The sequence below is a fragment of the Nematostella vectensis genome, chromosome 5, assembly GCF_932526225.1.
Source record: "Nematostella vectensis chromosome 5, jaNemVect1.1, whole genome shotgun sequence".
NCBI classification, from domain to species: Eukaryota; Metazoa; Cnidaria; class Anthozoa; order Actiniaria; family Edwardsiidae; genus Nematostella; species Nematostella vectensis.
This window is the reverse complement of record NC_064038.1, coordinates 1,157,339-1,178,225: the sequence shown is the minus strand read 5'-3', so window position 1 is coordinate 1,178,225 and position 20,887 is coordinate 1,157,339. Positions and strand designations below refer to the sequence as shown.

Sequence of the window (20,887 nt, the reverse complement as noted above, 5' to 3'; positions counted from 1 at the left end):
ATTATCATTATTGCCGTTGCAACTATTATTGTTCTTCATTATTGTTGTCGTTATTAACATTGTTTCGCCATTTTAATTATAATTACATAATTCTATTAACGTTGTGTCTTTTCCAAGGTGGCTCTCGGGAGGCAGTTTATCCTTGGCCTTGATGGGGACAAGTCGTTCCCGGAGTCAGCGCCTAAGGGCTATGATAGCCTTCTGCTCCCGACCAAGGAGCGACCGAACCCAGCGTATGATGTGACCACGCCTTACGGCGTTACGGTACCCGCGGGGGAATGGGGCGAGGATAAGACCCTACAGGAGAGATTCAAGGAAAAGGACAGGTGCGTGGTCACGTGGTGCGTGGTCACGAGTTTGGTGGGATGGAGAGCATCAATAGACTCATTTTGGGAAGCTATTGTGACATTAAGGTAGCGCGCCGAGGTTGTTTTGGCTAAACAGCTTTTACTAAGTTCCCTATATTAGACTCATTCTCGGCTCGATTTTCGTGAATTTTTTAGATTTTATTAATACATCTATGCTTTGTCAGATCCCGCAAGATTCACACTTGTTTGAAATCAAATTCTTTTTTTTTTCATGCCAGGTAAATGGAAGCAATTGTTTTATATCAAAATAAAAATATCGAAATCTGCGCGATGAATTTTTTTCTAAATTCACAGTAACACCTAACAATACTCCAGCTTGAAGCACACGAATTTTTTACTTAAACTAACCTGTCAAACTTCGCGATTGATGAATCTTTATTTTACGCCAAAATTGTCCTCGCAATCTTTGAAAAAATAAATGCACTCTTGCCTACAAAGATCTATCCCCGAATTTACGCCCCCTGCTAAGAAATTCTTTAGTTTTCAAATTATCTTAACAAAAATACTCTCGAATTGACTATCTGAAATTTATTATTGTGCATCACTGGTCCTCTTGCCCCTCTCACACAAGTTGCCTTAGGGTTTGGACTTAGCAGGGGGCGTAAATTCGGTGATAGATCTTTGTAGGCATGAGTGCATTTATTTTTCATTTTCATTTTCAAGATTACGAGGACAATTTTGGCTTAAAATAAAGATTCATCAATCGCGAAGTTTGACAGGTCAGTTTAAGCAAAAAATTCGTGTGCTTCAAGCTGGAGTATTGTTAGGTGTTACTGTAGATTTAGAAAAAAATTCATCGCGCAGATTTCGAGATTTTTATTTTAATATAAAAATATTGCGTCCTTTCAACTTGCATGACAAAAAATAATTTGATTTCCAAGAAGAGTGAATCTAGGGGAATCTGATTAAGCATAGATGTATTAATAAAATCTGAAAAATTTACGAAAATCGCGCCGAAAATGAGTCTTCTGTAGGGAACATAGTATATAAGCTGTTTAGCCAAAACAACCTCGGCGCGCCACCTTAACTATTTGGATTTGGTCGAAAGCATATAATAAAGATCATGTTTTCCTAGACCATGGTCGCCAATTTCCTGGGTAAAGATTAGTCCTTGTGTTTTCCTCTCAGTTACCTAGACCATGGTTGTCAATTGCCTGGTTACCTAGACCATGGTCGCCAATTTCCTGGGTATACATTAATCCTTGTGTTTTCCCCTCAGTTACCTAGACCATGGTCGTCAATTGCCTGGTTACCTAGACCATGGTCGCCAATTGCCTGGTTACCTAGACCATGGTCGCCAATTGCCTGGTTACCTAGACCATGGTCGCCAATTGCCTGGTTACCTAGACCATGGTCGCCAATTGCCTGGTTACCTAGACCATGGTCGCCAATTGCCTGAGTATAGCAGATTAATCCCTAACAATGTGTGCTTCCCCTTCAGTTACCTAGATCATGGTCGCCATAACGAGTACGTGGTTTATAACGAGGCGCAGTGCACTCAGCGGTATCTCGTGTTCGTGGGCTCAGAAGAAAAAGACAGTGGTGAAGACAAGGAGAGTGACTCTGATGATGAATCCGAATCCGAATCCGATGAATCCGAGGAAGGAATTTAGACACTAGCGAAAACAGCTAGATTTTAGTTAGTTTATTTCTGTTTCCATTCATAGTCATAGACTTATTACACGGGAAGAGCAAACGGCAATGACATTTAAGCATATAGCACTTCACAGACGCGAAATCACTCAGTTCTTGTCCCTCTTGTTTGTTCTTGTTGCGGCCGCGCGTTTTGTAGAATTGTAACGTAGCGTGTGTGTTTTTTGCTTCAGTTTTTGATAAAATAAGCTAGTGTACCCGGGTGATCAGTTGCTAGGTTGGATCTATATTTCCTAGAAACTTCATGCCTACCATCTTTTAGGTTCCCGATATTAGTTGTCAACAGGGCAGTGTCATAATTCAGGGATAGATAACAGAGAGTTTCCGAACCTTTACCAAGACAAAGGCGCTAGGGTAAATTAGTGAAAACAACACAGCCGTACTCTACGATGGGTCTAAAGGGCACAATGCACATCAATCATAGCTACGATAACACTAGGGACGAACAATGGTGATGATCGTGATGCATGACAGCATCGTATTATCTGCTGTTATGATGATGGGTGATAACGATAACAATGCCAATGATCATAACGGGTGATAATAATGTCAATGATCATGATGGGTGATGATAATGATAATAATGTCAGAGAAGATAATGATGGGTGATGATGATGGTGATGCAATGGCCATTTTTTAAAGTTTTTAATAATTGCGAGGACAACCATAGAAAGTTAGTTAGTGAGTTATTCATCTTCTGGGGTTAATAATTTTTTACAGGTTTTTTAATTATACACGGTGAAAAAATAAATTATGATAATTGTATGTATATAACATACATTTAAAACAAAGCGAGGCAATAGAAATGCCTATTAGCACACCAGGGCACAGCTATTATCAAGTGTCACTCACAACACACCAGGGCACAGCTATTATCAAGTGTCACTCACAACACACCAGGGCACAGCTATTATCAAGTGTCACTAACAGCACACCAGGGCACAGCTATTATCAAGTGTCACTCACAGCACACCAGGGCACAGCTATTATCAAGTGTCACTGACAACACACCAGGGCACAGCTATTATCAAGTGTCACTCACAGCACACCAGGGCACAGCTATTATCAAGTGTCGCAACACACCAGGGCACAGCTATTATCAAGTGTCACTCACAACACACCAGGGCACAGCTATTATCAAGTGTCACTCACAGCACACCAGGGCACAGCTATTATCAAGTGTCACTCACAACACACCAGGGCACAGCTATTATCAAGTGTCACTCACAACACACCATGGCACAGCTATTATCAAGTGTCACTCACAACACACCAGGGCACAGCTATTTTCAAGTGTCACTCACAGGGCACAGCTATTATCAAGTGTCACTCACAACACACCAGGGCACAGCTATTATCAAGTGACACTCACAACACACCAGGGCACAGCTATTATCAAGTGTCACTGACAACACACCAGGGCACAGCTATTTTCAAGTGTCACTCACAGGGCACAGCTATTATCAAGTGTCACTGACAACACACCAGGGCACAGCTATTATCAAGTGTCACTCACAACACACCAGGGCACAGCTATTATCAAGTGTCACTGACAACACACCAGGGCACAGCTATTTTCAAGTGTCACTCACAGGGCACAGCTATTATCAAGTGTCACAACACACCAGGGCACAGCTATTATCAAGTGTCACAACACACCAGGGCACAGCTATTATCAAGTGTCACTCACAACACACCAGGGCACAGCTATTATCAAGTGTCACTGACAACACACCAGGGCACAGCTATTTTCAAGTGTCACTCACAGGGCACAGCTATTATCAAGTGTCACTCACAACACACCAGGGCACAGCTATTATCAAGTGACACTCACAACACACCAGGGCACAGCTATTATCAAGTGTCACTGACAACACACCAGGGCACAGCTATTTTCAAGTGTCACTCACAGGGCACAGCTATTATCAAGTGTCACTGACAACACACCAGGGCACAGCTATTATCAAGTGTCACTCACAACACACCAGGGCACAGCTATTATCAAGTGTCACTGACAACACACCAGGGCACAGCTATTTTCAAGTGTCACTCACAGGGCACAGCTATTATCAAGTGTCACAACACACCAGGGCACAGCTATTATCAAGTGTCACAACACACCAGGGCACAGCTATTATCAAGTGTCACAACACACCAGGGCACAGCTATTATCAAGTGTCACTCACAGCACACCAGGGCACAGCTATTATCAAGTGTCACTCATAGCACACCAGGGCACAGCTATTATCACGTGTCACTCACAACACACCAGGGCACAGCTATTATCAAGTGTCACTCACAACACACCAGGGCACAGCTATTATCAAGTGTCACTCACAGGGCACAGCTATTATCAAGTGTCACAGCACACCAAGGCACAGCTATTATCAAGTGTCACTCACAACACACCAGGGCACAGCTATTATCAAGTGTCACTCACAACACACCAGGGCACAGCTATTATCAAGTGTCACTAACAACACACCAGGGCACAGCTATTATCAAGTGTCACTCACAGCACACCAGGGCACAGATATTATCACGTGTCACTCACAACACACCAGGGCACAGCTATTATCAAGTGTCACTCACAACACACCAGGGCACAGCTATTATCAAGTGTCACAACACACCAGGGCACAGCTATTATCAAGTGTCACAACACACCAGGGCACAGCTATTATCAAGTGTCACTCACAACACACCAGGGCACAGCTATTATCAAGTGTCACTGACAACACACCAGGGCACAGCTATTTTCAAGTGTCACTCACAGGGCACAGCTATTATCACGTGTCACTCACAACACACCAGGGCACAGCTATTATCAAGTGTCACTCACAACACACCAGGGCACAGCTATTATCAAGTGTCACTCACAGCACACCAGGGCACAGCTATTATCAAGTGTCACTGACAACACACCAGGGCACAGCTATTATCAAGTGTCACTCACAGCACACCAGGGCACAGCTATTATCAAGTGTCACAACACACCAGGGCACAGCTATTATCAAGTGTCACAACACACCAGGGCACAGCTATTATCAAGTGTCACTCACAGCACACCAGGGTACAGCTATTATCAAGTGTCACTCACAACACACCAGGGCACAGCTATTATCAAGTGTCACTCACAGCACACCAGGGCACAGCTATTATCAAGTGTCACTGACAACACACCAGGGCACAGCTATTATCAAGTGTCACAACACACCAGGGCACAGCTATTATCAAGTGTCACTCACAACACACCAGGGCACAGCTATTATCAAGTGTCACTCACAGCACACCAGGGCACAGCTATTATCAAGTGTCACAACACACCAGGGCACAGCTATTATCAAGTGTCACTCACAGCACACCAGGGCACAGCTATTATCAAGTGTTACTCACAGGGCACAGCTATTATCAAGTGTCACTCACAGCACACCAAGGCACAGCTATTATCAAGTGTCACAACACACCAGGGCACAGCTATTATCAAGTGTCACTCACAACACACCAGGGCACAGCTATTATCAAGTGTCACTCACAACACACCAGGGCACAGCTATTATCAAGTGTCACTCACAACACATCAGGGCACAGCTATTATCAAGTGTGACAGCACACCAGGGTACAGCTATTATCAAGTGTCACTCACAACACACCAGGGCACAGCTATTATCAAGTGTTACTCACAGGGCACAGCTATTATCAAGTGTCACTCACAGTGTATTGTTTATTGGCTAACTTTCTTAATTCTTTGGATTGTAGTAGTGCGCATCGAACTCTTTATTTCTTTTTTGCTTCAAAATCCTATAATGAAAAACCGTCAAGTCAAGTTTGGGTTTTCGCACCCATAGATGTACCAGTCCCTTAGATCATCTCATACTCTCAACATCCACTGATAAAAGTCCCAGTATTTTTAGCTAGGCACCAGTCCCAGTCCCCTCGTGTCTTTTCATCTTTTCTACAAAGGTCCTGTATTTTGAGCTGCTGACTGACATCCCCCGAATGAGCGCTCATGTCCTTTCATCTTCTTTATGGAACCGCTACTAAGTTTCAGTATGTTAGGCTGCTAGGTACCAGTCCCCTGGATAATGGCTCGTATCCTGTCGGCATCTGCCCGAAGGCTCTCATTGTTTGGGTCTATCTTGAGGGCACTTTCATAATCTTTTAGAGCTAAAAAAAACAGTAACGGCATGAGATAGAGCTAAAGAAACAGTAACAGCATGAGATAGAGCTAAAGAAACAGTAACAACATGAGATAGAGCTAAAGAAACAGTAACGGCATGAGATAGAGCTAAAGTAACAGTAACAACATGAGATAGAGCTAAAGAAACAGTAACAGCATGAGATAGAGCTAAAGTAACAGTAACAACATGAGATAGAGCTAAAGAAACAGTAACAACATGAGATAGAGCTAAAGTAACAGTAATGACATGAGATAGAGCTAAAGTAACAGTAACAACATGAGATAGAGCTAAAGTAACAGTAACAGCATGAGATAGAGCTAAAGAAACAGTAACAACATGAGATAGAGCTAAAGAAACAGTAACAACATGAGATAGAGCTAAAGAAACAGTAACAACATGAGATAGAGCTAAAGTAACAGTAATGACATGAGATAGAGCTAAAGTAACAGTAACAACATGAGATAGAGCTAAAGAAACAGTAACAGCATGAGATAAACTAAAGAAACAGTTACAGCATGAGATAGAGCTAAAGAAACAGTAACAACATGAGCTAGAGCTAAAGTAACAGTAACAGCATGAGATAGAGCTAAAGAAACAGTAACAACATGAGATAGAGCTAAAGAAACAGTAACAGCATGAGATAGAGCTAAAGAAACAGTAACAGAGCTAAAGAAACAGTAAGAGCATGAGATAGAGCTAAAGAAACAGTAACAACATGAGATAGAGCTAAAGAAACAGTAACAGCATGAGATAGAGCTAAAGTAACAGTAACAACATGAGATAGAGCTAAAGAAACAGTAACAACATGAGATAGAGCTAAAGTAACAGTAACAGCATGAGATAGAGCTAAAGTAACAGTAACAACATGAGATAGAGCTAAAGAAACAGTAACAACATGAGATAGAGCTAAAGAAACAGTAACAGCATGAGATAGAGCTAAAGAAACAGTAACAGCATGAGATAGAGCTAAAGTAACAGTAACAACATGAGATAGAGCTAAAGAAACAGTAACAACATGAGATAGAGCTAAAGTAACAGTAACAGCATGAGAGAGAGCTAAAGTAACAGTAACAACATGAGATAGAGCTAAAGAAACAGTAACAACATGAGATAGAGCTAAAGAAACAGTAACAACATGAGATAGAGCTAAAGAAACAGTAACAGCATGAGATAGAGCTAAAGAAACAGTAACAACATGAGATAGAGCTAAAGTAACAGTAACAACATGAGATAGAGCTAAAGAAACAGTAACAACATGAGATAGAGCTAAAGTAACAGTAACAGCATGAGAGAGAGCTAAAGTAACAGTAACAACATGAGATAGAGCTAAAGAAACAGTAACAACATGAGATAGAGCTAAAGAAACAGTAACAACATGAGATAGAGCTAAAGAAACAGTAACAGCATGAGATAGAGCTAAAGAAACAGTAACAGCATGAGATAGAGCTAAAGTAACAGTAACAACATGAGATAGAGCTAAAGAAACAGTAACAACATGAGATAGAGCTAAAGAAACAGTAACAGCATGAGATAGAGCTAAAGAAACAGTAACAGCATGAGATAATGCTAAAGAGACAGCAACATAAAATAGATCACTTCTTAATGAACGATCAAAAACTAACTGTTCCCATATGGTACCATGGCTTGGTACATGTATGACTGCGGTGATAATTTTGTCAGAATTTAACCTACAAGGGCATACTAAAGGTGCAGTAATGCAGCAGGTTAATGATAAGTCTGTACCTACGTTAGCAAAGTTAATCACGAAGTAACTGTATAAATATACACATTTCAAAGAAGATTCTCAGGGCAAACAGTAAATAGCAACATGCAGTCCAATGGGAGTAGTGTACTAATTATTTGTAATAAGAAGCACTCCAGCAATACACAAGCAATAAAATAATGCCCTTCAGGACTATAGCACAGTTTCTGTATTTTTTACTAAATATATCCATGGATTCTTTTAGTCATAGAACTGTTAACTGAGAACAATTTGACGATAGCACTGCCTTTTCTTAAATTAGTGTATGACTAGGTTTCTATTCTGCTTCACTGATCCCCATCCCAGGACTAAATAACAAATCCCTGATGCCATCTTATATAGCCCTTCATGTTGGGGCAAATGATTTTTTATCCCAAGAGAAAATAGCCACAATCCAAATATTTTGAAAAATGATACTGATATACATTGTTACTACCAAATAGAAAAATATCAAAACAAACTGTTACTGTACCTTCCACATACTCCTCTGAATGATAGGCAGCCGTACCCCTCCTGACATAGGCCTTACATCTTGAGACTGCATTAGCAGGGACAGGGGGGGTCAGCAGCTCAAGAGCCTAGACACAATCAAATGACACAGTCATCATCATCATAATCATTATCATCAACAAAACCACCATGACTTATCATCAACAGCATCATAATTTAGAAGTCAGTTCTACAAGAGTTGCAATTAAAGAGATTTATCTATCTATCATAATAATATATACATGCACAAATTTCTCGATTCTGATTGGCTGAGAGCAGTGCAATTTCATGTTACACCAGTGCAGAAAGTTTCATGTAACACCAGTGCAGAAAGTTGTTATACCAGTGCAATTACATTCAAAGTCAAAATCCACAAAAAAATTAGTATTTTCTTACACGATAGATACTGTATAATACTCTAATACAATTTTCAAAACCTTTTTTGATGAAAACAATTCAAGCATTAGAAAGAAGAAGTGAGAAAAGAAATGAAATTGTAAGGATTTCGATGCAAAGTTTTCAATTTTCACAACCCGTCTCACGCACTGTTCATTGTTTTACCGTGTTTCAAACAAAAACTTGACTTTCCTAATTTGTACATGTTTTATTATTAATAAGTAATCATACAGTTTTCTTGTTCAATTCGGGATAATTTGCACTTGTGAGTTTTTCAAAAAACTTAAATTGCACTCGCCGAAGAAGGCTCGTGCAATTATGATACTTTTTGAAGAACTCTGCAAATTAATCCCGAATTGAACTCAAAACTGTATGATTACCTATACTCATCATCATCACCATGATAATCATCAACAGCAACATTTGACACCACCATAATAACCATCACCCTCATTAGCAGTGTCTGGCGTACCGATGTGCAGTCTTGGGCACACTCCTTGTACTGTTTCATGTGAAGATGACACGCAGCTCGGTTAGAGTACAGACTGAACAAAAGGTCAAGGATCATTTGCACACAGTACCATAAGTACAGAAATATACAAAAAACATGGAAAGTGAACAGTTCCAAAAGCACAAAAATATAATAAGTAAATTTAAATAATAAGAAATAAAGCACAGTGTAGAGTACAGCAGCAGCAAGTCATTTAAAGGAACACTTTATAATTTAAAATTTCTTTTATCTGTGTGAGTGAGAATTTGCTCTTACAAGCTCAAGGAATTGTTGGTCTAAAAGTTGCTATAATGTAGATGGCAGACCAATGAATGTCCACCCAACCCCCCCCCCCCCCCCCCCCCCCTCCGAGTCCTGGGCCCTCAGAGGTGCAACAACAATGGAAATTCAGCCGCAAATTCAATGGTAATGGTAATGATATTGGGGTAATAATATTGGTAATGGTAATGGTAATTGTAATGGTAATGGCAATAGTAATGGTACAGTTACACATAATAACGGCAATGGTAATTTGATTGGTAATGAAGATGGTGATGGTGAAAATGGTGATGAAGATGGTGATGGTAATGGTAATGATAATAATGGTGAAATAAGTGAAATAATAAGTGGTGATAATAATGGTGAAAGTAATGTTAATTGATAGGATACGCAGGTAATGGTGATTGTGATGGCGATAATGATGAAGATGGTGGTGGTAGTGATGGTGATGAAGATGGTAATAGTAATGGTAATAACAATGGTGATAATAATGGTGAAAGTAATGTTAATTGATAGGATACGCAGGCATTGATCCATCCAGAAGAAGAGCTGCGGTGAAAGCATTGATGGCTGCCACATGGTTACCAGACTTGTAAAAAGCCCTGAAGAGACAATAGTTAATAAGTACCAGACTTGTAAAAAGCGCTGCAGAAACATAGTCTATAAGTACCAGACTTGTAAAAAGCCCTGCAGAAACAATAATTGCAGTCTATAAGTATTGCACTCAGTTAAGTCTGGAATTGTAATTACCACCCAGAGAAGTGACTCACATTCCTTTTTCCTTGAGCCACACAGGATTCATCTCCTGATCATCTACGGCATCAGGGTTATCCTTGGCAGTCTGCTTAGCATGGCCGGACTGGGCCACTTTCTTTAACCACTGTCAAGAGGATAAAAATGATGAGTTGTTTAAATAAACAATAGCAGTGTTTGGAAAGTCATTATTTTGTAAGACGCTTTTACTAGCCTGTGACAGTGACTGTTCTGTTAGGCTGTGTACTAAACACCCCTGTCTACTGTAAACACATATATCAAACAAACATCATTAACTCTCCAGCTTTAACATAAATTTTCGCAGGATACAAATATTGGGGTCTTTTTTTTTGTTTTGGCCTGAAAATTGACATTCGGATGGTTGCAATATGTTTTGTGGCTATTGAAGGCTACATGTAGTTTTATTCAAGCAAAAAAAAATCACAAGATAGGTAAATTTACAACCAAGTGTAACATTGCAATCACCTTAAGGTCACATTTTAGGCAGAAACAATGGAATTACTAAAAAGCGGAACCAGCGGAACCAGTATATTTCATTTAGTTTAGGGGTAGGGATGTCATACTAGGATCACCATTTATTTTCTTTCTAATCTGAACAAAATGCAAGGCGATTAAACATTACGTTGTGAAATGCTAAGACAACATCACTGAGTGCAAATGTGCTACCTCATCTCACGCATATTTGACATTTTGTCATATGCAATTTGTATCCAATTTCCGTTGAACGTTCCTAGTATCCGGATTAGTAACAAAAAAAACCTTGTTTAGAAGCGTGTCTTGTTAGAGGTAACACATGCACGTGTTCTTAGTTTTAGCATTCGTAGGTTTAGCGTTCCGATTTCCGTTGAAAGTTACGAATAAGAAACAAAAAACAAAAAAATCCTTGTTTAGAAGCGCGTCGTGTTAGTAGCGTTGTCCATAGTGTCCTGTTAGAGATAATGCCAAATATCATACTGTAATACTGCAAGCGTGCAGAGGGCACGATTGTCGCTAGAATTTGTTACTAATAAATTATCCACTTCTTTATTATGTACATGTGCTGAATGAATACAATCAAAATCCAATCTGAAACAAAATATAATGCCGGTTCCGCTTTTTAGTAATGCCGCTGAAACAAGTAAAACAGTGGCCAACAATTACGGTACGATCGCCCCAGAGTACTGTAGCCCTATCATAGTTGGGTACGATCGCCCCACTCAGAGAACAATCGCCCCACTCAGAGAACAATTGCCCCACTCAGAGAACAATCGCCCCACATTAGAAATGTTTGTCATTGAAGCAAAAAAGTCATGCAGAAGCGGACATTCTCTACCACGATAGTTATTTCTATTTAGCAACGGCAAATTTCGGTGTTTACTTTTTGATAACAGTACTTTGTATTTTAATCATTTGAAGCAAGAAAGTTATGCAGAAGCAAATATTCTTGACCACGGTAGAACTTTTGATCAAGCAACTGCAACTGTAATTTCAATTTTTACTTTTCGATAACAGTACGTTGTATTTTTTACTTTCGAAGCAGCGAATATTCTCGACCACAGTAGTTATTTTGATCAAGCAACTGTGAATTTCAAATCCTAAACGACACAATTTAGCCAAAGCAATGATAAGGTTCTGTTATCGGGCCGACTTTCGGCAGTAAATAACGTGAATAAACATCGTAGAGAAATAATACTCATGCCTGATACCATAGCCAATATTCAAACTCTAGGCCATAAAGTTTTCTGTTAAGCTGTGTACAGTACTGTGGTTCTGGTACTTGGAGGGTTTGGCTTCCTACTTTTAAAGCATACTACTTAATCGTAGAGTACCTCTTCCTCTTCTGGCGCCTTGGACTCCCTGGCAGCCGTTTTGAAGACTTGGTGAGTAAACGACACTTGGATGGATCCTGTTGGTCGAGGCTCGGGCAGTACCTTGTCTGGATTCTTTTTCCCTAGCAACCACAGCTTTGTTACCACAACTCATTTTTCACAATTACATTACATATATATGAAATCATATCAAAATCATAGAACTATAATGTAGTTGTACCTGCATGTGTGAAAGCAAGTACTGTACAGTAGAACTCACATAAACAGGACACTTTTTTGGATGGATGCGTTTTTTTACATAAACACTGGGTTTAAATGTAGGGGGGGGTGAAGGGTGAAGGGAGTGGAGGGGTGAAGGGGGGAGTGGAGGGGAAAGGGTGAAGAGGGGAGTGGAGGGGAAGGGGGAAGGGGTGAAGAGGGGAGTGGAGGGGAAGGGGTGAAGGGGGAGTGGAGGGGAAGGGGGGAGTGGAGGGGGAGTGGAGGGGAAGGGGGGAGTGGAGGGAAAGTGGAGGTAAAGGGGGAAGTGGAGGGGAAGGGGGGAGTGGAGGGGAAGGGGGAAGTGGAGGGGAAGGGGGGAGTGGAGGGGGAGTGGAGGGGGAGTGGAGGGGAAGGGGGAAGTGGAGGGGAAGGGGTGAAGAGGGGAGTGAAGGGGAAGGGGTGAAGGGGGAGTGAAGGGGAAGGGGGGAGTGGAGGGGGAGGGGTGAAGGGGGAGTGGAGGGGGAGGGGTGAAGGGGGGAGTGGAGGGGTTGAAGGGGGGAGTGGAGGGGGAGGGGTGAAGGGGGGAGTGGAGGGGGAGGGGTGAAGGGGGGAGTGGAGGGGGAGGGGTGAAGGGGGGAGTGGAGGGGTAAAGGGGGGAGTGGAGGGGGAGGGGTGAAGGGGGGAGTGGAGGGGAGGGGTGGAGGGGGGGCTGCTCCTTTTTCTTTGTTGTCAATGTCTGAAAAAATAATATTTTTAAAATTCTAACCTTGCCCTTGTTGGCTAGACCATATATCCTTTATTTTTCTCTCTGTTGGCTTAGTTTTTAAACCATTTTTATCTTGTGTATGTCCATTTGGAATGTGTTTACTGTTTCCTGTATTGATATCTTTTGTTTCCTTATTGTAGCCATCATTGCCATTGCCATCAAACAGATTTTTACCATCGTCACCATCATCCTTATCATCAACATCATCGTCATCATCATCACTATCTAAGCATGTTATTGTGGCCCTATAAGACTGAGTCTCTTTCCAGTTTTCAATAGCCTCAGTTGCTTTACGCCTTTCCTCTTCTTTTATGTCTGCCACCCTTTGCCTCTCTTCCTCTTCCATCTAGAAAACAAACACAATTCAAGCTCACACTGTTATATTTAATTGGTTCAATCTCTGCTACAAGCTACTGTAATCAGGCAATGGAGGTGGGGGGGGGGGGGGGGTCAACACTATCATGGACTCTTGTTTACTCTCCTCTTTGTTTGATCAGCAGTAAGTGCATGATACTGTATTTGGACAGCATCTGTACAATACATATATTCACCTTCATCTGCTGTCTAAGAGCATGATACTTGGACAGCATCTGTACAATACATATATTTACCTTCATCTGCTGTCTAAGAGCATGATACTTGGACAGCATCTGTACAATACATATATTTACCTTCATCTGCTGTCTAAGAGCATATCTGTACAATACATATAATCACCTTCATCTGCTGTCTAAGAGCATGATACTTGGACAGCATCTGTACAATACATATATTTACCTTCATCTGCTGTCTAAGAGCATGATACTTGGACAGCATCTGTACAATACATATAATCACCTTCATCTGCTGTCTAAGAGCATGATACTTGGACAGCATCTGTACAATACATATATTCACCTTCATCTGCTGTCTAAGAGCATGATACTTGGACAGCATCTGTACAATACATATATTCACCTTCATCTGCTGTCTAAGAGCATGATACTTGGACAGCATCTGTACAATACATATATTCACCTTCATCTGCTGTCTAAGAGCATATCTGTACAATACATATATTCACCTTCATCTGCTGTCTAAGAGCATATCTGTACAATACATATAATCACCTTCATCTGCTGTCTAAGAGCATATCTGTACAATACATATATTCACCTTCATCTGCTGTCTAAGAGCATATCTGTACAATACATATAATCACCTTCATCTGCTGTCTAAGAGCATATCTGTACAATACATATATTCACCTTCATCTGCTGTCTAAGAGCATGATACTTGGACAGCATCTGTACAATACATATATTCACCTTCATCTGCTGTCTAAGAGCATATCTGTACAATACATATATTCACCTTCATCTGCTGTCTAAGAGCATATCTGTACAATACATATAATCACCTTCATCTGCTGTCTAAGAGCATATCTGTACAATACATATATTCACCTTCATCTGCTGTCTAAGAGCATATCTGTACAATACATATATTCACCTTCATCTGCTGTCTAAGAGCATATCTGTACAATACATATATTCACCTTCATCTGCTGTCTAAGAGCATATCTGTACAATACATATATTCACCTTCATCTGCTGTCTAAGAGCATATCTGTACAATACATATAATCACCTTCATCTGCTGTCTAAGAGCATATCTGTACAATACATATAATCACCTTCATCTGCTGTCTAAGAGCATGATACTTGGACAGCATCTGTACAATACATATAATCACCTTCATCTGCTGTCTAAGAGCATATCTGTACAATACATATATTCACCTTCATCTGCTGTCTAAGAGCATATCGACCTTGCTCCCTTCTTCCCTTTTCTCTTTTCTTGGCTTCTTCATCTGCCCTCAGGTGTGCTTTCTCAATGGCCTCCTCACGTTTCCTTTGCATGAACTCTTTATCAGCTGCGTCTGCAGGCTGTAGACTCTCCCAAATTCCAGCTTCTTTCTTAACCAAACTAAACACTACTACACCATTGCCAATGGCGGCTTTGCCTTTGACGTCCTCCACTGGTGCAAACAGGAAGACTTCAAAAAGATAGGGAGGGTAGCTCACCTGCATAATGCAATGAAGCAAATAAATACAGGAGGCTAATAGGAGGTTTTAATGATTAAAATAAATTCAAATCTAAACATATATATTTTTAGTAGGGATATAATTTATCCCTAATGACCCTGCATTCTCCATTGAAATTTCGATAATTGCCTTATAGCTAAACAAGAGCTATTATTTTGTGATGAGGGTTTGGTGCTTAATAGGCGACTTGCACTAAGAAGTCATGTGACTTTTTCAGTGGCTGCCATTTCAGGAGTTTATTTTGGATTGAATATTGATGTTTTAAGACATTATTTCTTAGCTTAATCCTAATCTTTTTGCTTATTGTAATGGATCCCAGCACTTGAGGATGTCTAGCGGGAGTGACGACTGAGACAGGCCCTTGTTTAACTGATGAACATTGGTGTGCAATGGTTTAGCTATTAATCATAGGGAATCATAAGAAACATAAACATAAATTTAAATTTATGATTTAAATTCTATCGATCTCAGCGCTTCGTTTAAAGAAGTAGCTTTCGCACACCTTTAGGTACTCGTCGGTTGAGAAGACATCAGCTTTGCTTGGATTTACTCCCTTCAGCGGTACTGTTATTCGCACGGAAACATCTGTTTGCTGCCACTCGTAATCCTTCACAATCAACGGCATATTGGGCACTAGTTCCTAGTGCTTCCCACATGAAAAAGAACTATCCGGATAGAAGAGTTGTGGAAATTGTTACAGGCATCAATTGTGGCAGCTAAAACATGGAGTTGAGAGGGAATTTTCGATAGTTTTCCAATCATGTCTCAAACAAACAAACCAAACTTCAAAATTCCCCAGGCGCCGTCACTATGTAGGATCCAGGCCTTTTTATTGCATGTCTACCGCAGGGAGCCAGTCTCAACATGGCAGTCTCAACATGGCACGTATTTCCCAAACAAATAAAGTAAATAAATAAATAAGTAAACAGTACACACGTGAAATTGCTCAGAAAAGTATAAATTCCTCATTTCATGTATTAAGCGACAAAATGGGCAAAAGTTGTGCGCAAACAATAGCTATACAATCTTGTTCAGGCTTCCTGTGGTAAATAATAATTTGCATATTCTCATCTGACCGCCAAATTCATAAGAAGAATGTGTTCACGGCCCGGCATCGGCGTTGGCGTGTTTATCACAAGCCGTGATCACCCGCACTGCGTGTTAGTCGGCAAGAGGAAGGGGTCGACAGGCAGCGGCCAATGGGCTACACCAGGGGGACACTTGGAGTTCGGGTAAGGGGCAATGATGGAAGTCAACCAATCATCATAAACTTTATTAACGTGTCAAAATCTACTAGCGCGCCAAAAGTGGCGTACTAATTGGGGACACCTAATACAATAAAATAAGCTAATATAATGGACTATATGATAAGAATGTTCTATATACGATATTAAATATGTGGTTAAAATATACATTGAATCTGATAAAAATTACATCAAAATTGTACTAACCGAGAAATGATAAATATTGGTGAATATAGGAGTGGTAAATATGGGAAATTAAAATATAAGTATGAGCTACACAAGAAGCAGTCGCTGGGGCAGCTTCTATCCAACAGATCATTTATGTTTAATTTACGAATTTTCGTTTTAAAGGAGTTATATACTGCCCTCAACCCTCTCTCGTTCACTCTTTCCAATTTATTGCTGTCAGACTTTTGGCAAAAATGCCAGGTTAGTCCACAGTAACTAAGGTGTGGCAAGATTGCAGCTTTATATATTCTTAGCTTGGCTGTAACTGGGATTAGCTTGCGGAGACACATGAGAACTCCTACGCGTGAGCTGACTTTCTGTCATGGGTGTCTGTAGTCTTGATGTTAACTCCATCAATCTTCACGACGTGTCTCCATCCGATGGTCTTGTTGCTTTTCTGGAGATTATCATAGTTTGATATTTCTTGGGATTTCCGGCTAGGAAATTGTCCTATGAGAGGTTCTCTCACCATCAACTTTTAATGCTTCTAGAGCTTTATCAGGCTTGTGGTGATTGTAGTATAGCTGATGGTCATCTGCATAAACAGACAGCTGACTTTCCCTAGTTATAAAAAATAGGTCATTTTGGTAGATGTTCCAAAGTAAAGGACCGAGTGACGATCTCTGCGGTTACCTCCTCCCATCCACTGGTAACGTTGCCTATATTTGTCCTGTTTTTACGTTCAGTGAAATACGATCTCATCAGTCCGAGGGCTTGCTTGCTCAATCCATAGGCTTCTAGCTTGGCGATCATCAGCGTAGGATGTAACGAATCAAACGCTTTGCTCATGTCCGTACTGAGAATAGCTGTAGTGTGACCGTTGTGCCTTGCTTTTCTCCAGTCCTCAACAAGACGTATGAGGGTTGTTTCACAACTATAAAGTTTCCTGTAAGCAGACATAAATGGGTCGAAAATGTTTTCAAACTTGGCTCCCAGCTGTTTCCCAATAATTTGTTCAAAGATTTTGTCCACAATTGTTAGAATAGTAACCAGTCTATAATTAATTTATCCTGGGGATCTTCTTTCTTGAATATCGGTACCCACTCGCCCTTTTTCCAGTCACTAGGCCAAATGCTGTCCCTAATCACCCTATTAAAGATACGTGTTAAGGAGGGCGATATCTCATTAGCAACGAGTTTTAGTAATCTTGGGGGAATGTCGTCGTACCATGTTGCTTTAAGTGGATTAATGCTCTCCAAGGCCTCCCTAACTTCACTGTTCGTAATTTCACTGAATGGAACGAGTTAAGCGCGGGTCGTTTGGATGATATCGTTATTATTTAAGTCCTGCGAGACTTTCCAATACTCTTTAATAGCTTTTCGCCTCAAGCGTGTGGCCTCATTTCTCATCATCTTTATTGAATTTTTAAATGTATAAGTTACTGTTCAAGGAAAAAGCTGAAGCCAAAGGCTTTATAAGGCTTGGTCAGCAAAGTTTAATAATTATAATTATTATAACATATAATAAGACCTTAAAATTTCAGCACACTAACACACACTGCACACACACACCCACGCATCACCCACACGAATAATAATAATCATAATAATAACAATGACAATGACAACGACAACGATAATGATAATAAATGATTATTAATGAATAATTATAAATTCTAGTCTACATGTATACTTACTAAAATACTACTTGTCGTCTTGTTTCTATTGCTAGAAAGAATATATGATTTAAGGTTCTTTTTGTAGTTGGCCAAAAGTGGTTAATTTTTAATCAAGGAATCAAATACTATGCTTTTTCTGTGATACGTATGACTGTGTATCAACTCAGCCAATCCTGAGAACCCACCTGTATACTTAAGCCTGCATGCAGCCGGAAATAGTTCATTATACGGTAAAAATGGAACTATTTCCGTCTGCACGCAGGCTACCTGTATACTAAAGATGTGAAAAAGGCTAAAAATAATTGAAGAAAGATGAAAGATTCTTGAAATATAAAAAAAATTGTTTGGAATAAGACGGAAGAGGTACCCTCCTCCCTTTTGCCCCCCCCCCAATCCAGAACAGGGGGATGGTTAAAGAAGGGTTTGTTTTTTACAAAACCAAGAGACTTACTTTTCCTTTTTTAGCTGAAAAGGGAGTTAGAACTGTATAAAAAAATGCCTAAGAATACAGTGCAAAACCTTGTGTAAGTTGAAAGTTGGAAGAAATCTTTTTTTTTCGTGTTAGGGAGGAATGGGATGAATGTGCAGCAAGGGAGTCCATGGAAGAAACAGGACTAGCACTCAAAAACATCTGCTTTGCTACTGTTGTGAATGCCATTGTATTGGAGGAGAAATATCACTACGTTACAATTTTCATGAAAGCTGAAGTAGATTCTGATAAAGGACCAGCAGAGCCTATGAACTGTGAGCCAGACAAATGCGAGGGTGAGGGTGCCCCCTTAGTGTTAATAGGCACAAGGCAAGGGTGTCGCAAAGTTTTTTTAAAGGGGCCTTATCCTCACCCCCCCCCCCCCCCCTCAATCCAAAAACTTTCCCCTAGCTTGGTATACCGCTGCAATAAGATTGAAGAAACCTTATTCTGGCTTAGAGCAAGGAAGCACGGCAGAATGTGTTTTTGTGTTTCTATATAACACACGATTGAGATTATTACGAAATAAATCACTTTGTTATGCAACGCGTCATGTGTGTTTGTTTTGTAAGGGAACCACTTGTGCTGGTGGACCAGTGGATTATGTTTGTTAGCAGGGTCTTAGTTCATTTCATTGGTTATCAGACAGTGCTTTCATAAAGTACTGACGAAAGATGCACAAAGTGCATCACAAGCATCTCTCTCTTTAGAAACCATTTGGGCATTATATGAACAAACATAATCCACTTCAAAATCCGAGCCCGACACCCCCAACAGCGCATCTGATAACTCCACAACACAAACAAACACATGTGACGCATTGCTATAACAAAGTGGTTTATTTTCCTAATAATCTCAATCACCTGTTTTAGAAACATATTTTGCAGTGTTCCCTTGCCTATGATCTTCCATTAGCGGCGGTGGTTTATAAAAGAATGCAAGGCCTGATGGGAAGGTTCAAACATCTAATATTGATGATAGTAGCAACAGTTCTGATGATGATGCTGATAGCAATGATAATCATTAATCAGATATGCCAATGCCCTAGACTTTGAAAAGCTGGAGGGGCTTTTTTTTGGGGGTGGGGGGGGGATTGGGAACGGGGCGGGGACAGGGTATTGGGGGTACACATTCACATCAAGGTGAGATAACCACTGCGTTTGTATTGCCTTAGTACGTGTTTTTTCAAATTGTTTATTCACTTAAAATGCTGGAGATTTTTTTTTAAAAGCTGGAGTATGGGAGAAGGGTCCAAAAAGCTGGAGACTCTAGCCAAAAGCTGGAGGGTTGGCATCTCTAAATAATGTATGGTGGCTGTTTTTTTCTTATTTCTTCCTATTTGTTTTTCAGGTTGGGAATGGTTTAACTGGGACTCAAGTTCATTCCCATCTCCCTTATTTAAACCCCTTAAAGTTGCAAGACAGCAAAATTACAATCCATTAGAGAATGTTTAGTACACCACAAGGCAATCTATATAGTGGAGATAGTTTAACCTAATCTACCTTAGTCATGGCTGGCCTTATTCAGAGCAAGATTGGTTCGATGAATTTAAAAATTTTTAACAAAATAAATACATTTGTAATGTACATTTACAAATGGAGCTATTTTGATGACCAGATTAAAATCTTTAATTCGCGCTTCCTTTTATGGCAGTGAGGCTGGTACTGTACTATTCACACTGTAATCAGATATTGTCTTTTATGTTCCAGCTAGTGCTAGCGAACGGACTTTGAGTAAACGCGTCTATATATTATAGTCTGTTTTCCCCTCCCACCCTCCCACCCTAACAGTGCGCTGAGAAGTCTATTGGTTGTTTCAGTACAGCTTTCACCATTTTTAGTGTATTATCTTTCAATAAACTTCTCATTGTGCCAAACTCATGCTTATGTTGTCTAGTATTTTTACTGCGAGAATTTGTGAAGTGTAAATAAATCGTAGTGAATGGCTTAAAAAAACTCATTTTGGGGGGGGGGGGGGAGTAGATGCCACAACCCTTTCTGATCTAACCTGAAACTAATTCCCACATAAATTAAAACTTGACATTGCCGACATTTTCGGATGGGATCCCTGTGGCAAG

The 20,887-nt window shown here is 40.4% G+C and overlaps 3 protein-coding genes across 5 annotated transcripts in view; 2 read left to right on the top strand and 1 right to left on the bottom strand.

Moving 5' to 3' along the window:
• Positions 1 to 2,812, top strand: part of LOC5500668 (poly [ADP-ribose] polymerase tankyrase) — a 72,352-nt gene extending 69,540 nt beyond the window's left edge. For both annotated transcript variants that reach the window (XM_048728162.1, XM_048728161.1), the window contains exons 48-49: positions 118 to 326; positions 1,810 to 2,812. In XM_048728162.1, the coding sequence (XP_048584119.1) occupies positions 118 to 326; positions 1,810 to 1,981 (381 nt within the window). In that variant the 3' untranslated portion in view covers positions 1,982 to 2,812. The remainder of the gene's footprint in view (positions 1 to 117; positions 327 to 1,809) is intronic.
• Positions 2,813 to 5,780: 2,968 nt separating this feature from the next.
• On the bottom strand, positions 5,781 to 16,059 carry LOC116610125 (dynein axonemal assembly factor 4). Of its 2 annotated transcripts, XM_048728171.1 has the most exons (9): positions 15,754 to 16,059; positions 14,946 to 15,230; positions 13,165 to 13,510; positions 12,201 to 12,322; positions 10,389 to 10,498; positions 10,140 to 10,220; positions 9,322 to 9,394; positions 8,437 to 8,542; positions 5,781 to 6,188 (listed from the first exon to the last, which is right to left on the bottom strand). In XM_048728171.1, the coding sequence occupies exons 1-9, from the start codon at positions 15,874 to 15,876 to the stop codon at positions 6,085 to 6,087; spliced, it is 1,350 nt and encodes a 449-aa protein (XP_048584128.1). In that variant the 5' UTR covers positions 15,877 to 16,059; the 3' UTR covers positions 5,781 to 6,084. The 2 variants fall into 2 exon arrangements, with proteins under 2 accessions (XP_048584128.1, XP_048584129.1); XM_048728172.1 differs by lacking the exons at positions 14,946 to 15,230; positions 15,754 to 16,059 and adding an exon at positions 13,882 to 14,202.
• Positions 16,060 to 16,304: 245 nt separating this feature from the next.
• Positions 16,305 to 20,765, top strand: LOC5502555 (nucleotide triphosphate diphosphatase NUDT15). Its single transcript, XM_001623674.3, has 3 exons — positions 16,305 to 16,483; positions 18,907 to 19,106; positions 20,161 to 20,765. The coding sequence occupies exons 1-3, from the start codon at positions 16,347 to 16,349 to the stop codon at positions 20,262 to 20,264; spliced, it is 441 nt and encodes a 146-aa protein (XP_001623724.2). The 5' UTR covers positions 16,305 to 16,346; the 3' UTR covers positions 20,265 to 20,765.
• The last annotated feature ends 122 nt before the right edge of the window (positions 20,766 to 20,887 follow it).

Bases quoted from the DNA above. Each gene is read 5' to 3' on its own strand.
- LOC5502555 (XM_001623674.3), top strand. From the start codon at position 16,347: ATGTGTTCACGGCCCGGCATCGGCGTTGGCGTGTTTATCACAAGCCGT. The intron at 16,484-18,906 runs GTAAGGGGCAAT...TTTTCGTGTTAG, and splicing joins GGGGGACACTTGGAGTTCGG to GGAGGAATGGGATGAATGTG. The intron at 19,107-20,160 runs GTGAGGGTGCCC...TTTGTTTTTCAG, and splicing joins TGAGCCAGACAAATGCGAGG to GTTGGGAATGGTTTAACTGG.
- LOC116610125 (XM_048728171.1), bottom strand. From the start codon at position 15,876: ATGCCGTTGATTGTGAAGGATTACGAGTGGCAGCAAACAGATGTTTCC. The intron at 15,231-15,753 runs GTGTGCGAAAGC...TGCATTATGCAG, and splicing joins CAACCGACGAGTACCTAAAG to GTGAGCTACCCTCCCTATCT. The intron at 12,323-13,164 runs GTTAGAATTTTA...TGTGGTTGCTAG, and splicing joins GTCTAGCCAACAAGGGCAAG to GGAAAAAGAATCCAGACAAG.